At 40.3% G+C, this 13,313-nt stretch overlaps 1 protein-coding gene across 5 annotated transcripts in view; it reads right to left on the bottom strand.

Moving 5' to 3' along the window:
- Positions 1-484: 484 nt before the first annotated feature.
- The window catches only part of SLC22A15 (solute carrier family 22 member 15), a 71,551-nt gene continuing 58,722 nt past the window's right edge, over positions 485-13,313 (bottom strand). The window contains exons 9-14 of one of the 5 annotated variants that reach the window (XR_015555532.1): positions 8,104-8,224; positions 6,509-6,581; positions 4,004-4,192; positions 3,549-3,693; positions 2,055-2,101; positions 486-1,779 (exon numbers count right to left, since the gene is read on the bottom strand). Coding sequence is in view for 2 of the 5 variants with exons in the window: in XM_004420619.3 (XP_004420676.1) it covers positions 3,604-3,693; positions 4,004-4,192; positions 6,509-6,581; positions 8,104-8,224 (473 nt within the window). In the remaining 3 variants the exon portion in view is untranslated. The other 4 variants (XR_015555531.1, XR_015555533.1, XM_004420619.3 and 1 more) reach the window with 4 other exon arrangements.

Below are 13,313 nucleotides of genomic sequence, written 5' to 3' on the forward strand. Positions count from 1 at the left end.
GCAGCAGGAAGCTAAAGAGACACTGTGTGTCAATTCACCATATGTACTACAATATCCCTTATTTTGCTAAGAAAGTTTCCTTTCATTCCTTGACTGCTAATAGCTTTTATTTTGAATAGGTATTGAATTTTGCCACATAATCTTTATGCATCTACTGAGGTAATCATAAGGTCTTTTTCTTCATGTACGATATAGACGAATTTTCCAACAACACGTTATCTTTGCATTTTTCTCTTTCTAAAAACATTTTTATAGTTATCTATTGTGCCCATGACTCCCTAACTTCGCTACAGCCACTGTCCCACATACCACCCATAATTTCTAGCAGATTCTATATTTTCCCAATTTGTCAAATATGTTACTATACATCCTGACACATTCTGTAAGAATGAAAGGCCTATGTTTTGTGATTCTTTATTAAATTCATAAGAAGCCAAAATACCTGCATTTTATTTAGTTAAAAAAAATTCCTTACAGATATCTTTTCAATTTAAGAACCAATTAAATAATAAGAATTTGTAATGGAGGAGTAAGTCCTATTGGAAAGCTGTATTTTAATTCTGATACAATAGTAACAATTATTTCAATGTTAAGAATATAAATCTACTAAAAGTATCTTCATCAATCTGACCTCCATAAAAATACCTGTCCAGATTACATTCACTTAAGCAGTGCCCCAGAAACTTTTATTTGCTTCTTGTTTATTTGTTGTATTTTATTTACTCATTTTTAAATACTAAAGAATGTCTATATTGCTTGAAAGCAGTCAAATGACAAATACTGCATTTTCAATGGGCAGTGGTTTTAACTCATCAGGAAACCACAAAACAGTTTCTTTCAACATATCCGTGTGGTGCCAAGGTTCTGGACAAGCTCTTAGACCTCTGACCCTGGAAACCCCAGGGTTTCTTATGTATCTTACATTTTTCTTGCTGCTTTGGAGAAAAGAGATTTAATTTTGAATACAACAAAAAAATAAAAAAGGATATCTTTTACAAATCATCTGCACAAACAAAATATTTTAGCCATAAATTAAAAGTTTTCCAATAATTTAATCAAGACAACTATACACATGTGATATTCTCTACAATCACTATTCTTCAACAGTTAATAGCAAAGGGAAAAAACTTTCTTTTTATAAAAGGCAGTGGAATGAAAAAACAGTAATTATTAAACTTTGCCAAAAGACCATCTAGAAAGAAACAAAATTTAGTGACACATCTGATATGAGCAGCTGGTAGCCTGCCCAGCCTTATTAGGCAACATGTGTTCAACCTGTGTATCCCTCCCTCTCTTCTTCCACCCCGTAGCTGGGATAAGCAGACTCAGGGATAGAACTAAATCCTCATTTACTTAGCCAGAGGCAGAGGGAAGCCCAGTGCTAATAGAGAGATGGATTTCCAGTTGGTCTTCAAATAGAACAAAGCCATACATTGGTTATCTCTGGGTATTAGGCCTATAATACCCAGGGATATAAATTTAACTTCTAGTTTCCAAATTTTCTATAATGGGATGTATTACCCTTATAACTCAAAGAGAGCTCCAACCAACCAAAAAATCACATATATGTTGGTTTACTGTTTTATCTTTAATGCCTGACCATTGATGAAGAGCTTCTAAGTGTCCTTGTAAGTTCTTCCTCTCTTCTTCTTCTGGTATTGGGCAGGGTCTCCATTTTCCAGAAAGACAAGCAGGATTCCACAATTTGGGGGTTTGGGTCAGATTTGCCTGGGATTTATAAAAATGATCCTGGGAGGAGTTCCACAATTTCCCTGATGGCTAGAAACAGTAATACTTATTAGGGCCCTACTGTGTCTAGGCCCATGTCTGGGCACAGCAGAGAGAAATAAACACTAGTAGAGATGGCCCAATTTGTGAAGAGCCCAATACATAATCAAGGGCATAAAGAACATAAAAATACTTTAACAAATACAAAGACTGATAGAGGACAAGCCAAGAGGTCAACGTGGAAGAGGACAGAAGAGTGTCGGAGCCAACTAGGGGTGATCCCTCCAAGGTTTCCAGAAGCAGTCACAGTAACATCTTCTCTTTACCTCTAATGCAATTTCTTTCCTCCAAGAGATTAGTAGAAATGGAAATTCTGAAAACACAAAGACATTTTCCTAGTGACTTACAGCAATGCTGCTCAAGCTCATTGACTCCAGGTTAAAACTCTTATTTGGGATAACACTGAAGTTTCACAGGGAAATATATTTTCAGCATGTGATTTTAGCAAACTAAGCACGATTTTGATTTACTTGAAAGTTAGTAGTACTTAATAAAAAACCAACATTTCCTATGAAATTACTGAGCCTTCCATTCTATTAAACAGGCAGGAGCTGATCTAGGACTAGAAGAGTTCAAGATGCTAAATCTTGCCTGAGTCCCTCATTGCACAAGACTGAAAACAAAACAAACAAAAATTTGTGAAAGATAATTTTCTTTTCTTCCTTATTAAAAACGGCACCTTTTTTTTTTTTTCATTTTAGCATCCAAGTGCTCAACAGGTCACTTTTTAACTGCCTTCCACCTTTATGAAACTTCATCATTTACTGTGCATGACTTTGAAGTTATTGCTGGTACTAGGACCTGAGATGGAAATTTTTCTGGAGGTGCTCATAAGTGGGAACTAAAGAAATCACACAACTTGAGTATCAAGGAGAGCTCCCAGGAGCCGCAGCCACACCTCTGACTCTGAGAAAATCACTTTGGCACAGCTGGCTTTTCCTAGTGGATCATCTGTGGGACTAAAGGCACAAGGAACTCAAGCCAACCAACAGGCTGGGAACCAGGCTGAGGACCCAAATTTCATCAGATCGGGTAAAACTGAAGGGCCTCGGACCACACAAATCACCTTTGGTATAAAACTGAAATGCTAACACCAACTCGCCTCAAAAGATTCCTGGTGAGGAGCGACTGATAAGGGTAGATGTCAAGTACAGTATAAAGATGAAATTTGAAGAACCTAAAGATTAAATTTTTTTTTTATAATTTTATTTATTTATTTATTTTTCCCCCAAAGCCCCAGTAGATAGTTGTATGTCATAGTTGCACATCCTTCTAGTTGCTGTATGTGGGACGTGGCCTCAGCACGGCCGGAGAAGCGGTATGTCGGTGCGCGCCCGGGATCCGAACCCAGGCCGTCAGCAGCGGAGCGCGCGCACTTAACCGCTAAGCCACGGGGCCGGCCCTAAAGATTAAATCTTAAGAGTGGTTTATCTTACCCCACTAAAATGGTGAGAAGAAATTTTACATATCTGCCTTTAGGTCATGATGAAGAAAAAGTAACATGGTCATACTTCTAGAAATAAATCAGCTTGCCACTCTGGCATATGGATTTGAGCTATCTGGCCAGAGGTCATGGTTCTGACCTAAACCCGAATTTTGGACAAATTAACAACTATTCCTTCAATGCAGTGATGTCCTCTTTCATGAACTCTCTTCTCCAACTTCCTTTGTGCCTGAAAAAATCAGTCCACACTGAGTACCCTTTATGTATGTTCAAGTCTATCTTTCTACAACTCTTTAAGTTTCCTGGGAGAACCTGCCTTAGCCAGAGGCACAAAAGATGATCCTCTGCTTCTGAGGAGGAATCTGGGCTCTTCACTTGATCATCTGAGTCTCTTCATCGGCGTCATAAAACTCTTCCTCCTCCTCACTCTCACTCCCTGATGCGCTCTCCCTGCCCGCAGACTGAAACAGGAAAGGAGAAAAGGATGGTGAAATGATGTCATGACATTTCTAAAATGAAAATTACTGTCTAGCATTCAACTGACAAATGTATTTTTACGACATCTATTCCCCCAAGAATTAGCCCCTAAAGTGTTCTAAGAATGCTAATGAATCATCGATCATCTTTATTTCTCTGAAAATCAGCTGCTTTGTTTTCCAGCAGTTTTGCTTAGATCTATTTAATCTATTTAATCAGATATTCCTCCTCACCCCCCAAAACTATCATCATCCAAGTGGTAGACCTGAATGATTAAGAAAGATACCGCCATACCTGTGGGGGATCCAAAGTCTGTAAAGATAACGCTTCCTCCCCCAGCCTCCGATATGAATACACGTGAAGGTCAGCAAATGTCTCTAGCAATGGACTGTTAAGGGTTTCTGGCAATAACAAACTCAGGAGGCCCGAGGTCAGGCCCGTGGCTCCAAAGACAATGAAGGGTAAAGACCACTGCACATATTTCTGTAAGGGCAGGGAGTGGGATGAAAGCAAACAAAGACCCAGTATTAGCGTCCTAGCAGCTGATATCACGATGTCACGATGACTGAAGAGCTGCCGTGTTTACTAGCCAGTTTACACCTTCCCACTAGAGTACACTATAAACCACTTCTTTCCCCACAGAGAATTACTCTAGGAAATCATGGAGTGATTTCTCAGGCACACAGAGACAGGACTAAGGCAACACAACAGCACTGGTATGTTTTATGCATGGGATGGGTACTGTGGGAGGACAGGCCTTGGCTGCCTTGGCACAGGCCAGGCCTCCAGGGCCAGAGTTCACAGGGAATCTGGGGCTCGGCTTCCATTCCAGGCAAGGTGCTTATAACACAGTGATCTCCACATACTCTTGACATAGGAGACACCCCAAAGTACTTGCTGATGACAAACTTTAAAGTTCTCAACCCTGGGATCAGCCAACAACCCCATATATGCTCACTGATTCTCTCAGCATCATAACTGAGAGGCACAGAGATTAAAGGTATAAACACTAGAAAAAGAAGTCTAGAGAACCCAAGCACGTACACTACCTGATTTGGAAACTACCTGAACTGAACATGGTAGAGGGCCAGGGACACAAACACTAACTTCAGAGATCCAAAAGATAACCTCAGGAAAATTTAAATAGTTTCTTTAAGTATAAACAGGTTCAAAGATAACAACACAGAAAACGTTCCTTGCAAGATGTTGCTCTGGGGCCTGAGCTGATTAACATTCTTGAATTTCTACACAGGAGTTGCTCAGCTTTATCATCTTTTGGTTTAGGCTTCCAAATTCCATGGCTAGGATCACTATTAGTTAGGATGTCTCCTTAGGTAATATTTTCCTGATTTTTCAAAAGTAAGAAGATGATGGAGAAGGAGGAGGAGGGAGAGGGGGACTGAGGGGTGGAGAGGGGATGGGGAAGGACAGGAGGATGGAGGAGGAGTGGGGAGGAGAATCTCTGACCTCTGGCCATCTACATGCGAATACATGTCCAGCACTATGGGTGTGTTATCTAATCAACTCTCACCTCTTCTCAACTTAGCAAGAATCAATAGAGACACAGTGCTGGGTATTACAGCGTTCTAGGATAGCCATCCAAAGTCAGATTATGTCTAATGTTAAACACCTAATGTTGGATACATTTTGCAGAATGGAACTAATAGGACTTCTTCATAAGAAGCCTCTTGTGATCTAAAATTAAGCAAGAAACATGGCGAGAGAGACAAAAAGGAAGTGTATGGCAACTCAAAAAATGAAAAGGCAGGGCCGGCCCATGGCGTAGCGGCTAAGTGCGTGCGCTCTGCTGCTGGCAGCCCAGATTCAGATCCCGGGTGCACAGCGATGCATCGCTTGTCAGGCCATGCTGTGGCGGCGTCCCATATAAAGTGGAGGAAGATAGCCATAGACGTTAGCCCAGGGCCAGTCTTCCTCAGCAAAAAGGGGAGGATTGGCATGGATGTTAGCTCAGGGCAGATCTTTCTCACATGAAAAGAAAAGAAAAGAAAAGAAAAGGCTGCAATGGCATTTCAGAGACATCCCGTATAAGGAAATAGTGAGTAAAGTTCCCTGAGTAATGAACAGTTGTCTACAAAATAGGCTCACAAGCCCCACACCAAATCCAGTCATCCATCGATGAGTCTTGGCTGGAAAAGTCATAGATGAGACCAAGCAGAGATATGCGTAGGGGCTCCATGAGTTCTTTCGCAGAACCAGAACATCTCAAGACTGGACGGATTCTGGGGCTGTCATTTAGTCTATTCCCCTTTCTTTTGACTGTGAAGTTTAGAAAATGGCAAAAACTATTAGTAGACAGACCACTAGGCATATTTCTCTTCTAATTTTCTTTTCCAAGTGGTGTGCCTTTACGGAAGGTATCTATCCTCTTTCTGCTGCATTCTTAGCTTTGATACAGGGGTAACAACAACGCCTACCTCATACGGTTATCGTGAAGATTACAGGAGATAATATATGTAAAGTGCTTAGCTCAGAGCCCAGCACACAGCAGAAACTTAACAACTATTCACTAAGGGACTAACTTATGAATGGGGACAGGAACGGGCTGGCACTAGCTAACTCTCCCATGAATACAGAGGAGCAAAAAATCAGAGCCATCAGCGGTGAAAGCATCCTTGGTAAGAGTCCACTTGTCCTGATGGATCCTTAATCTAAAAGGCACAAGGTTCACATTTGTGTCAGGCATCAAGCGGCAGCTGTTCATTACCTCTCTCTACTCAAAAGCATAGGCATTTACAAAGCAGAGATCAAAAAAAACAAAACCAGGAAGTACAAACCAACCAGTGAGGGGATGAAGGGAGCAATAATCCCACCAACTCGGGAGAACATGGAACAAGTTCCAAGCCCAACATTCCTAAAAGGCATAAGAAAAAGTGAAAAAAAAAGTCAGTATGTTCTGGAGGGACAATCTAAAGACCCTGGGGGATAGTGGGCCTAGAATAACCTATCCCAAAGTGAAAGCGCAGGATCCTATAGAGCAGTGCTGCCTACTAGAACTTTCTATGATGCTGGAAACGTTCTATAATTGCACTATCCAATGTGGAAGCCACTAGGCACATGCAGCTACTGAGCACTTGAAACACGATTAGTAAGAATGAGAAACTAAATTTTTAATTTATTTTATTTAATTAATTTAAATTTAAATTACCACACGAGGCTAGTAACTACCATATTGGACAGTGTAGTTACAGAGGATGGTGCAGCAATGAGCATGTGAATATTTCTTGTCAAATGTTCTTATGGCTTTTTGTGTCTTAGGTCTCCTATCATTTAATATAGCCATGGAGAGCTAGGGCTTTCTGATTTAAGAAGTCTGCCCATTTATTTAAACTCAACTAATTAACTATTAAAGGGTCAGTTATATAAAGAGGGATTGACAGAGCATATATTCTCAGAAACCAAGAACAGTACCTTTTTGAGGAGTATGGGTATGAAAGAGGTGGGAGGAAGTGAGAATGATAATGGTTACAGGTGGGGGACCATACATCACCCTGTTATCCCAGCCTAAACATTAATAATGCCCACATTCGCACTCAGAAGTGTCCCAGTTTGGATAAAATGGTCATCTTAGTTTTACAGCCAATAGCCAGAGAAAGTAGGTTATAGGAACAATTAGGAAATGACTAGCCCGTTGCAGACAATCTGATCTCTTACTGAGAAGAAGGCAGAACCATCAGGCTTCTTTCATGGATAAGGGAAACAGAAGGATCCGTTTGGAATGATCCTCACAAAGACAGGGAAAGTGCCAAGTGAGGGATACCGGCCCAGCTCTCAGAGGCAGTTCTGCATAATCTAAGCTGCATCCCTGCCCTTCAAATTTGAGTTTGTTTTTTTATTTTCAGACTTATTTTATGAGGGGAAACTTAGTATTGAATATGTTCTTTTCAATATAACAAGTCCTAATCATTAAAAACCACCATTAACAACCAATATGTAAATCTAATATTCACTTACCACTATATGGAATGACCTTTTTAAAAATATGTATATTTTGTGCTAAAATGCAGGCTCTGTGATAACAGGGACCTTGTCCCCCAGTCTGTCATGTGCCTGACACAGAATGGTGACTGAATAAATGAAGTCCACTGGAATAAAAACAACATCTGAGCACTATTTGGGGGATGGGCTATGTTTACTGTAGAGCTCTTCTCTCATGATTTACACGAGGGAAATCAGCCCAAGATAAAGCTACACTTTCCTCAGCCAAGCAGGCAGAGAGCAGTCTGCGCAGTTTCTGAGCTTACAACTGCTTGCTGAGTTGCTGCTGGCCCACCCCACTACGCTCCAGGGGAAATGAGAACCCTAGCTCCGATGACATAACCATCCAGAAGAGAACGCAGGCTGTATGAAGGAGGCGGCGGCCGTGTGAGGCTTACCTGATGACTGTAGGGTAAAGCTCCGAGGTGTAGATATACACGATGTTAAAGGCAGCACTGATCGTCAGCTTCCCCAGCAGAGACAGGGAACGACTGTTCACCACTGCAAACACACCTGTGTCTGAGGGGAACAAGTGCAGCCCCTGTGAGGGCCTTTGTGGAGAAAAATTCCTTTAAATGACACATTTAATCCTGAAGGAGCAAGAGGCATTAATGTTGATCTCAAACAGCACAGAGGCAGTGTAACCGAATACACACTCAGAAGGTTTAGCAATCACTCACAGCACACATGCAAATACTTCTCAGTGTTTGGCTATCCCCATGAAATCCCTGAGAGCCCCCTGAAAACTTCTGCCCCGTAGTCAAGTCAGCTTCATGGGAGTCCTACGTTTCATCTACCAAGGGTGTTCCTTGCCTCTCCTTTCTTCCCAACCTTGTCTAACAATCAGTGATGTAAAACGTGGTCAGCATGACAAGCCCTGGCACGTGAGAGGCGTAAGTCACAGATACAGAGGCAGCGGTGAGGTCCGGAGAAACTCCTGTCTTCAGTTTGCATTCCTTGGCGGTCCGTTGCGAAGATAAGGAATAATCCCATTAAACTATTCCCAGAAGATGTAAACCATCAATATTCTTTAAAGAACAAGACTCTAAATATGGAACTACTTTTAATCCTTCCTCCTCCCCAACTTCTTACTTGAATTACTAATCCATAATGATATTTGAGTTTCTTAATGTAATGTTTTTACGTAAAATGCAAAAATACATTTTATGCCAGTTCACTTCCCTATCAAAAATACTACTAATTATCCCGTGGTTCTTTCCTTTGTTAACATTATCCTCTCTGGGATCTTACAATTTAATTATTCCCTTTCAAACACATTTAACCTCTCCCCTTCAAAAACCCACTAGTCTCTTCCTTCAAAATAACAATTTTCTTTGTCTGAGGAAAAAAAATTCTCATTGACTCTGATATACTTTCTCCCTTCACTATCAAACATCTCCAGTGACTGGCCAACCATCCATTTCCTCAAATGCATCTGCCCTGTAACTCACTGCGATCTGGCTTCCAATACCATCCTCCCCTGAAATTTCTGCTCTTGAAGGTCAACAGCCATGTCCTAATCACCAAAGTAATTGCCTCTCACTCTCCTTGACATTTCTGCCAAATAGAACACGCTGGTCCCCTTCCTTGGGGCTGCATGCATGGCTCAGATAAACCACTCTTCCCTTAAATAACTCAAATGCAATATCTTCTCCTTCCTTTGACCTCCACTGCCCCTATTTCCTGACCCATTCAACTGGCATGCTTCAGACATTCTCTTGTAAACGCTTACTTTTCCATCTTGTCTGCCCAAAATATATTGAGTTGCCTTAGGCAAAGGCTGGTATCTTGCTTGTATCTGTGACCCTCACAGCACCTCCCAGAGTACGATGCACAGCGGTGCTCACTAAATATTTGTTGAATGAATAGTAGAAGGACTACAACAGAGATTAATTTAAGTGAAAAGAATCTGTGCTCATGCTCTCTCAACCTCTGAAGAGGGAAGCATATAATACACTCCACTCCAAAATATGTTTCACCTTCCAGGCTTGACTATGAAATAAATCTTCATCTACTTTAAAGATGGCATCCAGAGCACAGTAGCCCAGGCACTGCCAAACTCGACCATCTGGGGCTTCCTCCTCTTCTGCCAGGCAATTTGGAAGAAGATGTTAGCAATTTTAAGCACTGAATATATTATTTTAAGGCATGAAGTGCTTCTGGAAAAAGAATTCTGCCTTTCAGCATTTACCCCAAGATATGTGTCTGGACTTTTGATATCTATCACCTTCAATTAAACCAATAATGAGGGCAAATTAAATTCATCAATTATTTTCCAGAAAACTGAGTCAGGAGAAGGTAGTGGACAGCACTGGAGCAAACAGAAATGTGCACATTTGCTTGATTGCAAATGATCTTTGGGACTATTTTCAACCCATACACGATGGCATCTTTCAGAACTGTACGGAGACACTCCACAACACCTTTAACAACAGGTTAGGGGATTGCCATCCTGAAAATTGAATTCAAATGGCACATCACAGAAGGCTCATCATCTGAATACCCATAAGAGCCAAGGCTGGAGAGGTCTCCCACGTGAGGCTCAGGACACCTCCAGCCGTGGCCCCTCTGGGGAGTATGGCTCCAGCTGCACGCCCACAGAGCGCTCAAATCAACCTGACACCTCATCTGATGCTTGAAACGTCTCTGTTCCTGCCAACAGAGTCCAAAGTCGCCATTTGAACCTGGGGGAATTCACTTTTTCTCAAGGTAGTCCACGTCAATTTCAGATAGCTCTGGTTATTAGAAAACTATTTCTTATCCTTTTTGGGACTCCTGCCTGTAGAGCTGCTGGGCTGTTGGTCAACCTGAATTAATGTTCAGAAAGGCTTTGAAGCCAGTGTGATGGTTCCCTGGATTCCTGACCTTGGTTCTCTATCTGAAAATGAAATCAGATGTTATTGGCTACTACCAATGAATGTTCAAAGCAACTGTTTAGAAAAAAAGTGATTTTTTTTTTTTTTTTTTGGTGAGGGAGATCAGCCCTGAGCTAACATCCGTGCTAATACTCCTCCTCCTCTTTTTGCTGAGGAAGACCGGTTCTGAGCTAACATCTATTGCCAAGCCTCTTCCTTTGTTTTTTCTTCCCCAAAGCCCCAGTAGATAGTTGTATGTCATAGTTGCACATCCTTCTAGTTGCTGTATGTGGGACGTGGCCTCAGCATGGCTGGAGAAGCGGTGCATTGGTGCGCGCCCGGGATCTGAACCCGGGCCACCAGTAGCAGAGTGCGCGCACTTAACCACTAAGCCACCGGGCTGGCCCGAAAAAAAGTGATTCAAAAGGGAAAATTACATTCAATTATCTTTGGGGGAAAAAGGGGAATTCTCAAAATACTTGTATCCTTCAAGGTACTGAACTCAAGAGTGTATAAGTTAATTCCAATAATGCAGCTACCAAGGACATCATTTTTGGAACTAGTTATCTGGAAGTTTTCTCAGAGCCCCATTGGGGTCACTAGAACAAAATGTCTCAGGATGTTATAGTCACATTTCACTGACTCAAAATAGTAAATTCAACTTAATCATTCACTTCATTCACTGGATGATTATAGCAAATTTTTGATTGTTCATGTATATGTTAAAAATCTTTAAGACAGCTGTAGGCCCTCTACTATGATACATAGATTGGGCAAAGAACCACAATTCATTTTGCTTCCCCTTGGCTTTTTTTTTTTTAAAGAAAAGTACTATATATGCACAAAGTTCTGTCACTATAGTTTCACCATTTCTAGTTGCACATGCATGAAATAATTCAGTTTGTAGACTTTTGTGTCTGGCTTCTTTTAGTTAGCATAATGCCTTTGAAATTTATCCATGTTGTACGTATCAGTAATTTTTTTTTGAGTAATATTTCACGGTATGGATATACTACAATTTGTTTATCCATTCCTCAGTTGATGGACATTTGGGTTCTTTCCAGTTTGGGGCTGTTATTAATAAAGCTACTATGAAGATGTGCATCAAAATCTTTGTGTGGATCTATGTTTCTGCTTCTCTTGGGTAAAGTTGAGTCATATAGTAAGTGTATGTTTCACTTTAAAATAAGCTCAAGTTTTCCAGAGTGCGTGTACCATTTTGCATTTCTATCAGCTGTGTATAAGAGTTTCAACTCTTGGGGCTGGCCCAGTGGCACAAGCGGTTAGGTGTGCACGCTCCGCTGCGGCGGCCCAGGGTTCGCTGGTTCGGATCCCGGGCGCTCACCGCCATACCGCTTGTTAGGCCATGCTGTGGTGGCGTCCCATATAAAGTAGAGGAAGATGGGCACAGATGTTAGCCCAGGGCCAGTCTTCCTCAGCAAAAAGGAGGATTGGCATCGGATGTTAGCTCAGGGCTAGTCTTCCTCACCAGAAAAAAAAAAAAAAGAGTTCCAATTCTTTCTTATCATTGCCAAGATTTGGTATGGTCAGTCTTTTTAATTTTAGCCATTCTAATGGGTATGCAGTGGTATCCCATCATGGTTTTAATTTCCATTTCCCTAAAGTCTAATGATGTTGAATATCTTTTCCCATGCTTATTTACCATTTTATATCCTTTTGGAGAAGTGTCTGTTCAAATATTTTGCTGATTTTTTTCTCATCACTGAACCATTAAGGGTCCATTCTATATTGTGGTACAGGTCCTTTATCATGTTCTGCAAATATTTTTCCCAGTCTGTGCCTTGCTTTTCATTTCCTTAGTAATGTCTTTTAAAAACCAAAAGTTTTTAACTTTGATTAAGTCTAAGTTATGAATTTTCTTTTTTGTGCTTTTTGTGTCCTATTTAAGAAATCTTTGCGTAACCCAAAGTCACTAAGATTTTTCTCCTATGTTCTCTTTTAGAAGTTGTATAGTTTTCACTTTTACATTTAGGTTCACCATCTATTTCAAGTTAATTACTGCATATAATGTGATGTGCAGGTCGAAGTTACATTTTTTGCATATGGTTATCCTATTATTCCAGCACTGTTTGTTGAAAAGATTATCTTTTCCTCATTGAATTGACTTATCATCTTTGTCAAAAATCAACTAACCACGTGCATTTTTTTCTATGTATGTCATGATTGAAGAAAACATTTTCAAAAGGTGAAGGTGAATAAAATCTCAGCCCCCTCAAAAAAATAAAACAAAAATCAATTGACCATCTATGTGAGTATTTCATACTCAATTCTGTTCCATTATCTATACATCCATTCCTATGCCATTATCATACTGTCTTAATTAATGTAACTTTGTAGTAAGTTTTAAAATCAGATGGGTAAGTCCTCCAACTTTGTTTTTCTTGACAAAAATTACTTTGGATATTCTAGATTCTTTGCATTTCCATAAAAATTTTAGTATTAACTTGTCAACATCCATCAACAAAAAGAAGCCTGCTGGAAATTTTATTGAGACTGTGCTGAAGACAGATCAATTTGGGGAGAACTGACGTCTTAAACTATTTTCTGATCCTTGAGTAAGGTAATCTTTTCATTTATTTTATTATTATTACTACCACCAATTCATTTATTCAGTCTTCTTTAATTTCTCTCATCAATGTTTTATATATTATAGTTTTCTATAGGTCTTAAACATATTTTATAAAATTTATCCCTAAATATTTCATATTTTTATTTTATTAGGAATGGTATTG

This window comes from Ceratotherium simum, chromosome 2 (assembly GCF_057802395.1).
Source record: "Ceratotherium simum simum isolate JZ-2026a chromosome 2, ASM5780239v1, whole genome shotgun sequence".
Taxonomy (NCBI): Eukaryota; Metazoa; Chordata; class Mammalia; order Perissodactyla; family Rhinocerotidae; genus Ceratotherium; species Ceratotherium simum.